Genomic DNA, 16,981 nt, shown 5'->3' on the forward strand with positions numbered 1-16,981 from the left:
AGCTCCACCTTCCTTTTCCATGGCAGCCATTTCTTTGAACAGTCTTTTCTTTCTGTAAATGGTATGCCGCAATCTGACCCATTCTCGGGAAGGAAATACTTCCAATTAGCCTGGTCCCAGCCCATGAGACGGGTGCTAATGGCGTTAACCACCCATTCCAAGGACTGGAACAGGTGGTAATGGCCTGGGGTCCTCGTTAAAGGTCCTCACTTCGCTCTGCCCTTTAACTCGAACCTCGGGCTGTTAACCACCTGTTCCAAATTTTGGTTAGCGCCATATTATAGCTCTACCTCGTGCAGGGCTGGGCTGCTATAGGGCAAGCATTTAACAATGGAAACATGCTATGCCTGTCTGGCAATGTCGTACTTGTGCTTTTGGTGCTAGCGTTCTGATTGCTACTCCAAAGCTCGAATCTAGCTGTCCATGCGGACCTTTTGCAAAGCCATGACCTAGGGAAGCTTTACACCCTCATAACACACTAAAGCTTTGATATGCATTGTACTGGAGGCGGTGGAGGGGTGAGGGTGTGTGTGTGTGTATAGAGAGAACACACACCAACACAAGTTGCAACCTTCTCTAGGCATGCTCTCATCTAAAACATGGTTAGCAATCACGGCGCACGAGGGGCCTCTGTTGTGAAAAGTAAAGTTTGAATGTGGACGTCTTTGTTTAAAACATTTGAAAATAAATACAGACAGCGTGCTGATTTGATTAAAATGAATTGCATATTTATTCACTGATGCATCTTATAACGGCAGCATGACAAACTGGTTAAACAGACCGTGAAAAGTTGCATCATGTTTTCCTTCTGGCATTTACTGTAATGTCTCCTTCCTTGCGGCCAGTTTTTCCTTCCCCTAATTTTTCCATCTCCAGTTCCTAATTGTCCTCCCCCTGGCATAAAAAGGGGAATGGCCGGGATAGCAGGCAGAGTATCCGTTCTCACCCCCGGGCATGCGGCTGCTGGCAGAGAAGCCTTTCCCATAGTTATAAACTTGACACGGTCACTGCCCTGTGAAGGTCTGAGCAGAAACACAAGCGTGGACATTCTTGAACATGTTCTGCAGCCCACAATTTAGGGTAGACCGCCGAAAAACAGTAAACAAGACATCAGTGATAATCGTCCCACTCTCCTTGGGTAGCGCCCCGGCTGCTTTCACATCTTACATGTTTAAAGTTGCTAGTTTCTGAAGATCTCTGCAAGCTCAGAGTAGCCGTCTCCTGCAAAACTTGCACTATTGGGAGATGGAAGGCGGTAATGGTTAACGGTGACCGTTAATGGTAACGGTGACCGTTAACCATTACCGCCTTACTACGAGGTCCCTTAGCGGGTTGGTGCTTTAACGCCTGCTTTTTGCAGGCGTTAAAAACCAACCCGCTAAGGGACCTTGGTGCTAATTACGGCACCGCAAAATTGCGGTGCCGTAATTAGCACCTTCCCCATTCCCATTATGCCCTATGGGGCAAAAATGGGAATGGGGAAGGGCAGTGGTGGAAGGGGGAATTACCGCCCCGCCAACCTTGGAATGGGGCGGTAATTCCCCTTTCCACCAAGGCAGTGCCGGTATTTTACCGGCATGGACCAAGGTGCTAGTAGTACCTTGGTCCAGCGCCGTCCGTGTAATGAGGCCCAATGTGTCACTGTGTGCAGTGCCCTGAGCCACGCGTCACCACCTGCCCCCTGCCTAACCCGTTATCAGCTAGCATTGCAACTATGCTGTGTGATAGAACAAATGCAATACATGTGTATGTTTCACCTTATCGCCAGTGGCTGTAAAAAGTGATGCAGTTGCTGAATGCTTCCATTGCCCGTTATGCTACCTCACACTACCCGTCTGTGCATTGCAAGCACATCACACTGTCTGCCAAGTACCTCAACCTCCCCACACTGTCTGCCATGTACCTCAAACTCCCCACACTGGCTGCACATGTGCCTCAAGCAGTTTGAAAAACATATAGCTTGTCATACTGCTGGACTCCTCACATTGCCTGTCCATGCGCCCCAAGCTCCATAGCCCTTCAATGCACTCCAAGCTCCATGCACAGGATGTACCTATTCCCCATTTTCCTCATATATTCTGTCCTCGTGCTTCTTGATGCGGCTCTGCGGGGACCCTAAAAAGAAATAGCAATAGAAGCCATTTTACTATCCCTGAACCAGGAGAGAGAAATGTATTCAATGCTACTCTCACTCATAGATCCAATCCCCACCACACCATGCACAACAGTGACTCATGCGTCCTAATCCTGTAGGACCTCTCAGCAGCCTTTTGACAACACTGACCACAAAGCACTGCTCAGTATTCTTTCCACTCGCAAGCACTTCAACTTCACAGGTCCGCACTGGCTCTCCTCCTATCCTGTTTATCACTGCCAGCTTGTTCAGGTTGGCACCAGCAGAACACAAAAGTGACAAGTGACTAGGCCCTTGCGCTCAGCGACCGTTTTCTCCTCAGTCATCTTCAATCTCAACATGGAGCTTCAAGCAGAGCTAACCAACCACGAGATCAAGTTCCATCAGTATGTTGGAAAGACTCATCTGTACCTGAGCGTCACTTTCATCAACGGCGTCCACCACCTCGCTATCATTGAAGCCTGGATATCAAGTGCCTACCCAATATTGGGCCCAACAACAATAATTCATCTTCCTCTGGACCGTATCAGACATATCCTGTCCTGAACTGGTCGCTCATCATGAAGTTTGGTGGTTTCATAGCCCAGCTCAGCCCCAAAGCAAAGATCCTCAGATTCATCATGAACAGTGAAATCACCTTCAAGAACCCCGTCCCGATGAAAGCATGGACAGCAAGGTTGCATTATGAATTGTTCAGAGTTTACAGTGAGACACAGGCTGGGGTGCTATTATAAGAACCTAAAGCCACCTGCATTGTCCCCGGTTTCACATCCTTCTCATACCAGGCTACTGTTGCTCCCTTCCGGATTCTACTGTGGCTTTCATTGGCATTGTTTTTGTTGTTTTTTTTTCGTCGGTTATAACTTTTTTTTAATTGCAATCAACTTTTTTTTTTCCTTTTCATAATCTGTGGGAGAATAATGTGAATCAGCAAGGTAGAAAAATGACGCTGTGGATAGGGATTGGACTCCTTTGTGATGATGTAACATCATTCCACATATTAAGACTTGTGAGACTTGTGCTTAACCTGCCGGTCACGGGTAGGAATCCGTAAATGACTGTCTCTGACGTCAAGGAACACTTCTGTTTTAGGGACAAATAGGTCATGAACTATATCCCTGAAAGGTTTAACAATGCTGGCTATTTCCACATCCACGCTCCATGCAGTCCCAGTAGTGCACTTCTCCAGCACATTTCCCAGAGCAACCCTGCCAGAAGAAAACAGGGAGCAGCAGATTACACAACCAGAAATCCAATTACCATCTGAACAAATCCACCCGCCTCCCATGGAGATATAAATCTTTCTGACCCATGGTTCCTCCCCAGAGTAAATGCTCGGACAGAGAACACTATGACTGACAGCGCCCTTATGTCTGGCTGGCTATTTGCTGTCCCAGAGTCCTGCGAGTTTGCAAAGCTCCGATGTTTTCCAAACCTACCAACACCCCTGCAGTTGCATCTGGAAAGGAAGGAGCAGGACTCTTAAAACACTGCTGTTAAGGGTATACCGTCGCTGCAGTCGGCGCCGGTGAACCGCGTAGTGTGGTAGTTTGATCCTATAATGCCATCAAAGTATTCTGATGGCAAAGGGATTTGTAAATGTCACCAGAACTTTCAACAGGGCATCATTGAACCTTAAGACATGGTTAGAGGTTCTGTAATTCTTACATTACATGTTTTTTCTTTTTTTTATTGAAATAAAACATTTATTTGAAGTAATATCCTTTGAGAAGAATTGTATGATAACTGAGGACCTCGTAATTAATAATCGTCGCTGTATGCAACCCCTCAAGTTTCTTTATCGGAGGTAATTTTAATGTGACCATATCGGAGAATGATAAGTCATCCACCTTTAAAGGCGATTGAGGTACGTGGTCCGCCTCGCAATGAAGAGTTCAGAAGAATTTGCAGTTACAGCATATTTAGCGGGCCGATTATACTAGGATTCAAACATACACTTTCTTTAGTGGGAGACATAAATGTAGTGCTTGATAAGATTAATTGTAGTCTTTCAAAGTCTGTGTTGTCTGAAATCCTACATAGAGCCAGCCCTACTTTCTGATCACACCTTCATGCATTTAGAAAGTGTGCTTCAACGCTTAGAATGTTCAGGGAGAAGGAGGTGACATCAGGATTCTATTTCATTAGAAGAGACAGACACAGATTAAGAAAGAGCTGACTCAGGAATTCGTATTCTTCAATAAGGGAGCAGTGCCTATTAAGGTGGTATTGGATGCTTGTAAGTCTACTTTTTAGGGGATGAATGGTCTTGATAGAGTGTAGGAAGAGGAAGCAAGAATAAAAGTGGCCAGAATTTGATAAAAAAAAGCTTAAGCACCAACAAGGGTTGATGCATTGACATCATCTGGAGCCCGAAATGAAGGAACCATCTATCTTTAAGGCAAGAAGTACTGCCTATCAAAACCTTTGCCCAAAAGCTGGTTAAAGGGGGCTAGAAAGTAGGTTTATTTTTAGCCTTGCCAACTAAGGCCTGTAATGTTACAGATCATCCAACCGGTAGTGCATGAGGTCACCATAGCCGCTAAGCAGCCTGCTGAGGTCTTCTTGGATTTTTATAATGTACTATACAGAGTGAAACGCTTACACCGCCAGGTGAAGGACTTACCCGGTTTTGAGAAAATATGAGGATTCCCAGCCTGGAGAATCAGAAAGCTGCTGGTTTGATTGAAACTATAAAAAATAATGTCTCAAGTCCCATGTACCAGACAGAGTCAGGCTAAAATGTATTTAAAAAAGAACCAATATTATTGGGCCCATTGTAGTTTGGCTTTTCAATGATTTTCTTTCGAATGGATTGTGTCCTCCCACGCATTCCTCATCTTAGATATATCCTTACCTTTAGGTTTCGCCTCGGAAACCTTTTTCTCTCTCCAGAAGAGGGCCCTTCACTCGAGGTAGCGACGTTGATGTCCCTTGGCGGCCTCCGTCAAGTGACAAAGTCATCTGTAGTATAACTGCCTTGAGCGCGCTCGTTGGCCTCAGTTCCGTTTTTCCGTTCGCTTCGCTTCGGATCGAAACAAAACGGCGCTTCAGTCATGGCGAATTATGTCGTCTTCTTCGAACCCGTCTACTCCGAAAACGGGGTTTAAGAAATGTCTAAGGTGCGGAAGAAAAATGTCGCTGACCGACCCTCACCGTAACTGTCTCTGGTGCCTTGGGTCCGAACATCGGATTGACGACTGCGGTTCGTGCCAATCTATGACCCATAAGGCCTTGAAAGAAAGACGAGGTAAACTGCCAGTGGGGGAGGAATCCTCGAAGTTTTCTTCGAGAGGGAAGAAAGAATCGGCTGAGTCTTCGGCAAAACGCCATAAAAAATCCAGATTGCTGAGTAGATCAAGGAAGTCCTCTTCTTCTTCGTCCAAAAAGGTGACGACGAGACGACACCGATCTCTCTCTTCTTCTTCTTCCTCGACTTCGCAGGAAGTCATTACTTATCCAACTAAACATGACTCCCCTAGAAAGTGGGAAGCATTTAGAGAGTCGATGATAAAAAAAATTTGAGAACGCGGCCTAGACCCCCTCAAAAATGTCTGTTGAAGGTCATGCCTCACAAAAGAAGTGACAGAGGAAGCTCTAAAACTAGAAAAACCGACAAGAAATTGTCAAGGGTGTCTTCTAGGGACTCTTCCCAGACACCTAAAAAGACAGACCTAAGAAAAAGACTTTAAAGACCTCGACGAAAACATCTTCAAAGCCTCTGTCGAAGGCTGTCGAGTATAAAGGGTCGACGACCCAGCAGAAAAGTCACGTCGAGTGCTTTATCGACGACCTCGAAGACTTCTTCGACGGCATCGAGTGTTTCGAAGGCTCCCTCGACAACGTTGATTGCCTCAAAGATTCCTTCGACAGCATTCGTAGTGCCTTCGAAAACATTGAAGAATACCTCGATAACATCAAAGGTAACGGCCACGACTTCAACGCCATCGATGCTTCTGTTGACGTCGACATCAATTACAGGGTTGAAACCTATTCCTGAGAAAGTATTTGACTCAGAAAGCAGACATGATTTTTTCCAAACTATGTCAGCTGTATATGGAGAAATGTCCTCAGAAAATTAGGAGGATGAAGAAAAAGATGAACCTGAAGTTTCATCAGCAGGAGTAAAGTATTGTACAAGAGAAGTTCCTGAGGAATTAATCAATCCTCAATCAAAAATGCAGGACTTGTATGAATGTTTACAGTCTGCAAGTGGACTAGATACGTCCCCTTAATAAGAATTTGAAAGACCAGATCCAGCAGAACATGCTGATTTGGGATACAGAAAACTTATGAATAAAGTAACAGAGTTTATGGGATGGGGTAAGAATTCACCTGTATATCAGGATGATGATATGACAGATATTTTGTCAGGAGGTCCTCAACCAGATCCCATACTTTCTTTCATATTGCCCTGCAAAGGAGAGTAAATGCTGCTTGGGAAAGACCGGAATCTATTCCAGCAGTGAATAAAAAATATGTGGCAAAATACAGACCTTGTAACTCTAATCCAGAGTATTTGAGTAAGCATCCTTCTCCTGAGAGTCTGGTAGTGCAGGCGGCCACATGAACAAAAAATGCTGCATACCCTACAATTCCCCCTGATAGGGATGACAAGAAGATAGATACATGAAAGGTCTTTACATCAGGGAGCATGGCTCTAAAGTCCACCAATTTATCTTGTACACTGGCTAGATTCAATTATACTCTGTGGGACTGCATGTCAGCGGCAGCTCAACACATCCCGGAAGGAGAGGAACGTGATGGTTTCCTATCCATAATTAAGAATGGTAAGGAGGCTTCGGGAGAATGCCTTCGAGCAGTTTTGGACACTGCTGACAGTATCAGCAGGTCCATGGCGTCTAGTGCAGTGTTACGCAGATTTGTGTGGCTAAGGAAGTCAGGTTTCACACCAGATGTTCAATCTAGACTTCTTAATATGCCATTTGATGGCTCGATGTTTTTTGGCAGCAAGGCGGATGAAAGTTTGGAGAAGCTGCAGACCTCCAAGACAGCGGCAAAGTCACTCAGTGCCGCTATAAGACAACCTCAGCAACGTCCCTACACAGGCTCATCTTCCTGGAGGGGTCGTCCTTTTCGTTATTATTCCTCAATTGGAAAAGGAAGGGGACAAGCCAGTCAAAGAGGGCAAAGGAAATTTCCTCGGGGGCGAGGAAGAGGTGCTAGATCCGCCCCAGCAGCGGCATCTGTCCCTTCAGCCACTGCTGGAGCTGCTGCAAAACCACTCTGAGGTTTTGACTCACAAGACCCCAGTGGGAGGCAGGATCTCACAGCATCTGAAAGAATGGCGAGGCATTACTTCAGATGCTTGGGCACCGCAAACAGTATCCCAAGGTTACTGCCTTCCCTTTCTAAAGAAACCTCAGAATCACCCACCGGAATACAACCCTACCAAGAACCCAGATCCGTTCCTGTTGCAGGAAGTTTTGACCCTGCTAACGAAAGGTGCAATAGAACATGTACCTGTAGCGGAAAGGAACAAGTATGGGGGTTGGTATTCCCCATACTTCCTCATTCCATAGAAGGACGGAGGACTGAGACCCATCTTGGACTTGAGAAACTTGAACAAGTTCCTCAGCAAGGACAAGTTCAAGATGGTCACTCTTTCTCAGATCCTTCAGGCTCTCCAACTTCAAGACTGGTTGGTATCATTGGACCTTCAGAATGCTTACTTTCATGTGCCAATCCATCTCAAGCACAGAAAGTACCTGAGGTTCGCGATTGGCAACTCTCACTATCAGTTTCGAGTTCTGCCATTCGGGTTGACCTCCGCCCCAAGAGTTTGCACCAAGTTGATGGCGGTAGCGGCAGCGAGTCTCAGAAGAGGGGGGATTCACGTCTCCCCCTATTTGGACGATTGGATGATCAGGGCACGTTCTCCAGAACAAGCCCAGAATCATCTATCCAAGACTTGCCGCTTCCTTCACAAACTATGGTTTTCTCTGAATTTAAAAAAGTCAAACATGATACCATCACAGAAGCTCCAGTTTATAGGAGCAGTCTTGGATACTTGTTTGGGCAAAGCCTCGCCTCCCGAGGAGAGGGCTCACCACATTCTGCAGATGGTGACACAATTCCAGAATGCCCAGTATCTACCGGCCTTCAATTTTCTCATGTTGCTCGTCCTCATGGCATCCTGCATTTTTCTGGTGCCAGAAGCCAGATTGAGGATGAGATCCCTTCAATGGGCCCTCAGGACTCAATGGTCCCAATTTTCAGGGGAAATGACAGATCTTTTACAAGTTCCAACCAGGGCAGCACAGGATCTACAATGGTGGGCTTGCAAGAAACATATCCTCAAGGGAGAATCTTTTTGGCAACCATGGCCAGAGATAACAGTAGTAACGGACGCCTCACTCACGGGGTGGGGAGCTCATACCAACGAGTTGACAATCAGCGGTCGTTCGTCTCCATCGGAGTCCAGACTACACATCAACCTATTAGAGCTGAGGGCGATCAGACTAGCTCTGAAGGCCTTCCTGCCCTCTGTACGGGGAAAGAATGTCCTGATAATGACGGACAACACAGTGGCCATGTACTACCTCAACAACAGAAGAGGAGTAGGGTCACTGCCACTGTGCAGAGAGGCAATGCAGCTCTGGTTCTGGGCAATACAAGAAGGGATCTCTCTATCTGCCATTAACCTATCAGGAGAGCAAAACACAGCGGCAGATGCTCTGAGCAGGCAGAGCTCAGTCTCCTACGAGTGGGAACTAGCTCAGGAAGTCCTTCAAGAGATCTTCACCCTTTGGGGAACCCCTCAAGTGGATCTGCTCGCGATCATTGTCAACAGGAAGTGCGAACTGTACTGCTCAAGGGAATTCCCCCCGAGAGGAGCTCTAGGAGACGCATTCGTAGTGGAGTGGGAGTTTCTTCTTCTATATGTGTTCCTTCCAGTCCCTGTGATCCCTCAGGTAATCAGGAGGTTGAGAAAGTTCAGGAAAACCATGATCCTAATTGCCCCGGATTGGGCCAGGAGAACGTGGTACCCGGACCTTCTTGACATGTCCATCTGCCCTCCAATACGTCTTCCAAAAAGAGAGGATCTTCTCTCGCAAGAAGGAGGGCACGTTCTCCATCCAGAGGTCAACACACTCAACCTTCACGCATGGCTTCTGAGAGGTTGAGATACAAGGATTGGGACCTTCCGGATGATGTTATGGAGATTTTGCTTTCGGCCAGAAGGCCAGCAACAGAATCTTTGTACCGATATCGTTAGAACAAGTTCAGTAACTGGTGCAGGGATACGAATGTGGATCCCTTTGAATGTGATATTCCAATGGTATTATCTTTCCTGTTACATTTAGCAAATCTGGGGCTCCAGGTTAGGACGATAAAAGGATACGTAGCAGCGCTATCTATCTTCAAGCGCTCGTCAGAAGAAAAATCTTATTTTAAGATACCTTTAATAATACAATTTCTAAAAGGTTTAAACAATGTTTTTCCACCAATACCTTTTCAAGTTCCCTATGGGATTTAAATTTGGTACTTAAATTTCTGACATGTGCACCCTTTGAGCCTTTACTTTCTTGCCCGTTAAGGCTTCTTACATTAAAAACTACACTTCTAATTGCATTGACATCAGTCCGCAGAGTAAGTGAGTTGCAGGCACTTTCGAGTGGTCCTCCTCACACCATCTTTCATAAAGACAAAGTTGTCCTTCGAGTCAAACCCTCTTTTCTGCCAAAAATAGTTTCAGACTTTCATCTGTCACAGAAAATAATCCTACCTGTGTTCTACCCTCCTCCTCACACAAGTAAGGAAGAGGAAAGACTGCATAGGCTAGATCCCAGAAGAGCTCTTAGCTTTTACATCTCAAGATTGTCAAAAATACGTCAGTGTGAACAATTATTTGTGGGATACACTGGTCGTAAGTTAGGACTAGCTGTAACCAAACAAACATTATCAAGATGGATAATCTTAGCCATAACAGAGTGTTATAGGCTAGCTGGAAAAGATCCCCCTGAGGGTTTAAGAGCTCATTCAACTAGGGGCATAGCAACTTCAACAGCACTTAAGAGGGGTGTCCCTGTACAAGACATTTGTACAGCAGCCACATGGTCATCCATGCATACTTTCATCAAACATTATGCTTTGGACTCAACTACCTCTCAGGGAGGTCTATTTTCCAAATCTGTACTACATTCGGTATATGACTAAAATAACACCTGTACTCCCGCCTCCAATAGAAAACTGCTTTGGGAGTCTATCTAAGATGAGCAATATGTGGGAGGACACAATCCATTCGAAGAATAAGTTACTTACCAACTGTAACGTACTTTCGATTGGATGTTCCTCCCACGTATTCCTCATCGACCCTCCCATCCTACCCCACAGTACAGTTTACGTGGTTTACACTCGAAATTCTTTTAGGGCTTGGGTCAATAAGAAGCATGCCTTTGTTTATAATACATGGGCTCTGATACACGAAAAAAACAGAACTGAGGCCAACGGGTGCGCTTGAAGCAGTTATACTACGGATGACATCGTCATTAGACAGAGGCCGCCGAGGGACATCGACGTCGCCGCCTCGAGTGGAGCGCCCTCTGCTGGAGAGAGAAAATAAATTCCGAGGCGAAACCTAAAGGTAAGGATATATCTAAAATCAGGAATACGTGGGAGGAACATCCAATCGAAAGAACGTTACAGTTGGTAAGTAACTTGTTCTTCTGAGGTATCCCCCATGTAATCGTTAAAGCACCGCCTAATTCATTCTTTTACAAAATTCGATATGGACTCCAGGGTTTGTGGCTTTTAATGTCCAATCCCTTTGTTTAATTGCGACTACAAAAAATGTATAAGCAGATCTTTTTTGACCGCTTTTCAACAGTTGCCAACTTTTTTAAAGGGCAAGATCAAACAGGTCTCATCCCCGGATGTCGGTCGTCAGTAAGATCAACTTCTTGATTGAATCCACTGACTATGCAGCAACTGGGCAGACCTCGGGCGATCCTGCTTCTGGATGCTGAAAAAGTCTTCCTCCTGGTACGCTGGGAGTTCTTGTGGACGGTTTTATGAAACAAAAGGTATTCCCTCCCAGTTCACCACGTCTGCACAACAACTTCATCAATTTCCCTGTTGAGAGTTCTGGATTGAGGGGGTGGAGAATGGGGGGTTTAGTTAGGCTGAGATGGAAACAAGATAGGGTTGCCCCTTCTCTCTGCTTAGAAGCCAAGAACTACAAATTACAACTTCCAGTTACAAAAATCCGATTACATGTAAATGATGTGGTTTTCTTCTGCCAGCAAATGGTCACAGGTTAGTCTGACACAGGAGATTAAAAGTTAGTTAAAAATATATCTAATTAATACACTGAAAAGTGAGATTATTTTTGTTAATGGAAATTTAACTGGTTTACTGACCCACAAATATATCTTTAAAGTATTTGTGTCAAATTACAGGCTTTATCATATAAACTATCAGCCTTTAATAGAGAAAAAACAATTAAAATTGCCAGTTTGTGGTGAACAGCAACATTCTCCTGCAGTACTTATTTCAATGTCAGGTAATACAGCTGGATTTTAAACATGTTTAATACATTGGAAAATGTAGTTACAATGTTTACATGGGCTGGCATGCAAAGCTGGGTAAAATGAACTATGCAGGTCCTATAGTGAGTATGAATGTTTTATTTATTTATTTTAGAATTTTTAAAGCGCTCACACAGCCCGCGGGCATCGAGGCGCTGTTACAGGAATTGTTTTAGTTGAGTAATTGTTTTTGTCTTAGTTGTGTATTTATAACGCGCTTAAACTCCCAGAGGTTTCTAAGCGCGGACCTGGGATCGAACCTATGTTGCTCTGTGTTGTCTTGCTTCCAAGGCACGCACGTTGCCGCTGAGCTATTCTCCCGGGAAATAGGGATGGTTGCAGCCATATTCGGATAGATTGTTTCTGCGTGTTATATACCAAGATTAAGTGTGATCCCTTTCAGCATGCCATATTGGTGCTAAATATTCATCTAGTCAAAAGATTTGGTTTCTTGTACAGAAATCGCCCCCCCCCGCCCAGGTATTAAATCATTTGAAAAATACTTTGCATATAGACCAGTATATGGGTAAAAATCAGACTTAAATTAAAGGACTCAGAACGGTCTAAACAGATGCATATTTTGAACAGCCCAAACCTGCCCGCAGTACTTATCCTGGACAATCCAAATTGTGTAAAGGCACTGATAGTGTCTTTGGGCAATCTATATCCACATGGAACAATGAGGTTTTTGCAAGAGTTGAGGGAGAACGTCCTAAGGGCTATCTGTTTATTCTCCAGCATGGGGTCTGACATGGATACACATGCTCATGAATGTTCCCCATCGTCAGGCTGGGAATCCTCAGTAAAAGAAAACACTGTTTCACTTTTGCTTTAAAACTGTATTTCTCCTCTAAACCAATCACTGTCCTCTGGGTCATACTGCCCCATTCCAATGTCGGTCCTCTCCCTAAGCTCCACCCCTGGTGGCCATCTTCCGATTTGGTAAGGATGTAAAGTGGCAGTATGAACCAAGAAGTGCCAAAGAGGGGAAGGAGCCCGGCAGAGGCCTGCCAGTCAGTCAATGACAGTGCATGATGCAGCTGGAGAGCCACCTGGAGATGGAAGCCTTTGGACAAGGCCGTTCCATGATTCACAGGTTCAAAAGTGACAAACAGCTGAGAAGTCTTCCAAAACGTTTTCATATGTGCCACGTAAAACCTCAAGGCACGAGCAACATCCAGCGAATGCAAGGCCCTCTCCGCTGGCAACGATGGATTCGGGAAGAAGGCGGGCAACACCAAAGGCTCATTGAGGTGGAAATCCGATGGCACCTTCCGCAGAAATGTGGGATGTATATGCAGTATCACCTTTGAAGCGTGGAAGGATAAGTACGGCTTGTGGTATAAGAAGCCCTAGTTAATTCCTGCCTGCAATATGGTAACAGTCTTTTGGCATGTTGTCTGGAGGGACAACGGGCCAGGCCACGGAAAGCCCAGAATGCAGCAGTTAGAATACTTTTTGTCCAAATTCTCTCAGAAATCAGAATTATGTAAGTCCCTCTACTGGTTCCCAGTGAACGAATGTATTAAGTTCAACATTCTTTGTTTGGTTTTTAAATGTCTTCATGGGCTTGCTCCATCTTACTTAGCCCAGAAGCTTTACTGGTACCACCCTATTAGAAAGCTTAGATTTGAAGACAAGTTCTTTCTTTGTATTCCTTCTTCTCGCTGTGTTTCTAGAGGGGACCAGCGCTTTGCAGTTTATGGCCCTTGACTTTGGAATGCACTCCCTTTGGAACTTCGTACCATCACTAAAACTGTCCAGTTCCACAAAGGTTTAAAAACCTTCCTGTTTGTATTAGCTGTTCAAAACACTTTAGCTGTTCAAAACACTGTTGTAAGATATTAGCAGGATTCTAAATCAATTATATAATCTGTGCCCAAATGCAGTTAAGTCTGCCAAGTCGCAGCGTGTAACACATTCATCAAATCAAATCAAATTCTCATGCTGTAGGTGGGCTTATTGTTAAGAGGCCATATGCATGAGACTACTTAGCCTGTGTGGCATAGAACTCAAAGTTCTGAGCGTTCTCAGCATGGAATCGCCAATTGAGAGATGTGCCCTTCCACACCAGCACAACTCCTCTGAGATCTTGGAATGCCATCATGTGTCTGTACAATGTGATTCTCTGTGAGATGCTGCTAGGACTACAATTGGGTGGAGTGTCTGCCCCCTCTTCCATGGCAGTGCCAGCAGCAAGAAGCGTTGCTTTGCCTTACAAAAAGGACAGAGAGGTCATCATTGCCATGTTAAAAACACAGCACACATATCTTACTCGGTAAGAGTCAATTATTAAACACCAATGGCTAAGCCTCAAAATGTGCACATGGGTCTATTTGTCGACGTGCATACATTGTATTTGTTTTAGTCATGCCCCAAACCAGCTGCTGTGGCTCCACAGGTCAAGATACAAGTCACGATACTGCTGCCTGGTACATGTAAAAAAATCAAAGCTTGATGGGTTTCCATGAGGCCATGTAGGGTCTTGAGTCAGATCACATGCACGCTCCTCTTGCAGGTTTGGTGCAAACGTCCAGTGGTTTTTGCTGTAAGCATTGACCCATAGAAATTTGCATTGGGAAGGCACATTTTGGGGCACCCCATAACTTTGCCCCCAACCCTGTGTTACCGAAAATTCAAGGTGTTTAGTTTTTGGGAACATGTTGTGCAGATGGCTAGAAATGAACTTAAGTTATAAGCAAAGTGCTCTTCCAATTAGAAGTCCAACTTTATCATATCTACAGTCACTATTTTCTGACTATTGCATATATATTCATATAAATAGAAATATACCAGTAGTTAAGAGTATATGACACTGTACATAGGAAAATATGAGCATATTTTCCACTGGCACTTTTGAGCTACCCATCTATGGTGTAATTTGCACTGCCGAGACAAACCCTGATTCATGGAACTGTGCAAAGTGCATTTTTGCAGTGCAAAGTCCATGCAAAGTCGTTTTGTACTGGACGAATGACTATGCACTGACTTTGCATGGACTTTGCACTGCAAAAATGCACTTTGCACAGTTCCATGAATCAGGGTTTATGTTGGAAGTGCAAAGTCATTTTTCAGCAGTGCAAAGTCACTTTGGACCGTGTAAACATAGTATTCAAATGGTGAGGTCACATATGCCCTGCCCTGAAATCGTCAGACTGACATTCCATTGAGCCGAGAGTGGACATCAATAAACCTCTGTATAGTCCATAAAACGTTGAATGGGAAGGCCCTGGGTGACCTCAACCAACTACCAACTGATACTTTGCTACCAGTCGAGCAGGAAGCGTATTATATATGTGCAGCAAAGCAAATGCATGTTGCATACTGTTCGCATGGCGCATTTGCATTTTCATCCCTGTTGATTACTTTGCACTATGTTTTAACTAGTGGTATGATATGATATGGCATTTATAACGCGCCTATACACAAGTGTTTCAAGGTGCACGCTTTTCCACTGTCATAAATGAACGGCAATGACTAGGCCCCAGAGGCCAGGCCAAAGAACAGCCACTGATAAACTGAACTGTCCATACCAAAGCAAAGTAAAACAATTATGGTGGAAAACCATTACACCATTTGAACATACATGTATCTCCACTGGCTTACTTAACAGCTAAGTGCTTTGGGTGCTGCTACAATACGCTTAACATAAAAACAAGAAACAGGAAACCCCATGGACTGTTTCCCCTTATTTTTTTTGTGTAGGGTGTTGTTGTATCTTATCTAACTTGTTGACTGGATGGTTCTGAGGGAAGTCAACAAGTTGCACTTTTAGAGAGGCAATGAGGAAGGTAACGAGGGATTTTAAACTAAAAACCGACTAGGTGTAATGTTGAATTTTCATAGGGAATTTGCCTTTCCGTAATTGCACAAGACACATAATTCAAATGAACGCGTATTTTAAATATGTAGATAAATAAATCTCACCTCAAAGACTTCTTCGTCCAGAAGCCTGGTCCCAAACAGAGTCACGCCGTCTGTACTGATCAGAGGGTTATCCCCGCGCTCCAGTGGGTGGGATTGTTCTTTGTTACAGTCCACAATTAATGTTACGTTCTTCTGTTCCACACTTATGGCTATCCGGTGCCACCTGGAGAGAGGATGGTAAGTTAGGAATTGGCAGAGTTCTGATCCTGATATCCTCTTCTGAACCATGAGCTCATTCACACGCCATCCCCAATCACTTGACAATTCTAGATACTGGCAGTTTTTAGTGATTTTAGGGCAATATTTGATGCAGTTGAGGGAGACTTTAATTCCTGCTTATTACACTTAACAGGATTAATGGAGAAGTTGGGGTGTAGTGGGTAGGGTGAGGGCTAATCACACTTTTACCAATTCAAGTTTTCTGATCCTGTGCACATCTATTTATCTCTCATTTATTAGGTCCCTTATCTGCCAAAATTGAGAACACTTAAAATCAGATTATCCCTGTGGCATAGACTATGGGCCTCATTACGACCCTGGCGCTCCCGGATTGAAGGGGGCCAATACATCACAGGCCCCCTTCATTCCGGGAGCGCCGATTACAAGCTTCCCATAACGGAAACTGGATCGCACGCCTGCTAAAACCAGGCGTGCTTTCCGGGTCCCGCGAGGGGAAGAGGGAGGCAATAACGGGCCAGATGTAATCTGCCCTATGGGGGCTAAAATGGGAATGGGGAAGGGTTCCTGCATGGAGGGTTCCTGCATGGAGGTTCCTAGCTCGGAGTAACCCGGTAAGTCCCCATTGCAGGAACCCGGTAATGGAGCCCGGAACGGTGGCAGCCATGGAGCTAATAGCAGTTCTTGTAATGAGGCCCTATGTATATTTTGTATATTTCCAAAGCACATGACAGGAGAAAAATGTATCAATCATCTGCATTTGCTTCCTTTCAAAACTACACAGATATGTTTTAGGAAATATTTGTGTTTATTCTAAAATCAATACAGTTGAATGGAAATGTGTATTTATCATGTGTTGGTTTTTATTGGTGCTATTCCAATGTCGGTAGTAAAATACATTTCTAATGAATTGTGTCCTCCCACGGATTCCCCATCTTAGATATATTCGTATCATGCTATGCAGTTGCGGACAATGTCTCGACAGCAGGTGGCACTGTGCATCAATGGCATTGATGTTCAGTCCTGAAGTTTTGTTTATGGTGCATTTGAAAGGCGCTTATACATGAAGTCAATTGTGTTTCAAAGCGCCCACAGGGCAACAGGGAGGGGAGATGGTAAAGAAGAACAAATAAAAACAATGAAAGATAGAGGCAGACCTACTAGGCCCTGTGAACATTCAGAACGTGCCTGT

The 16,981-nt window shown here is 44.7% G+C and overlaps 1 protein-coding gene across 3 annotated transcripts in view; it reads right to left on the bottom strand.

Annotated features, from left to right (window-relative positions):
• The window catches only part of COL5A3 (collagen type V alpha 3 chain), an 899,023-nt gene that overhangs the window by 674,007 nt on the left and 208,035 nt on the right, over positions 1 to 16,981 (bottom strand). For all 3 annotated transcript variants that reach the window (XM_069604041.1, XM_069604040.1, XM_069604039.1), the window contains exon 4: positions 15,613 to 15,775. In XM_069604041.1, coding sequence (XP_069460142.1) covers positions 15,613 to 15,775 — 163 coding nt within the window. The remainder of the gene's footprint in view (positions 1 to 15,612; positions 15,776 to 16,981) is intronic.

Source organism: Ambystoma mexicanum, chromosome 3q (assembly GCF_040938575.1).
Source record: "Ambystoma mexicanum isolate Mex_15411 chromosome 3q, UKY_AmexF1_1, whole genome shotgun sequence".
Classification (NCBI taxonomy): Eukaryota; Metazoa; Chordata; class Amphibia; order Caudata; family Ambystomatidae; genus Ambystoma; species Ambystoma mexicanum.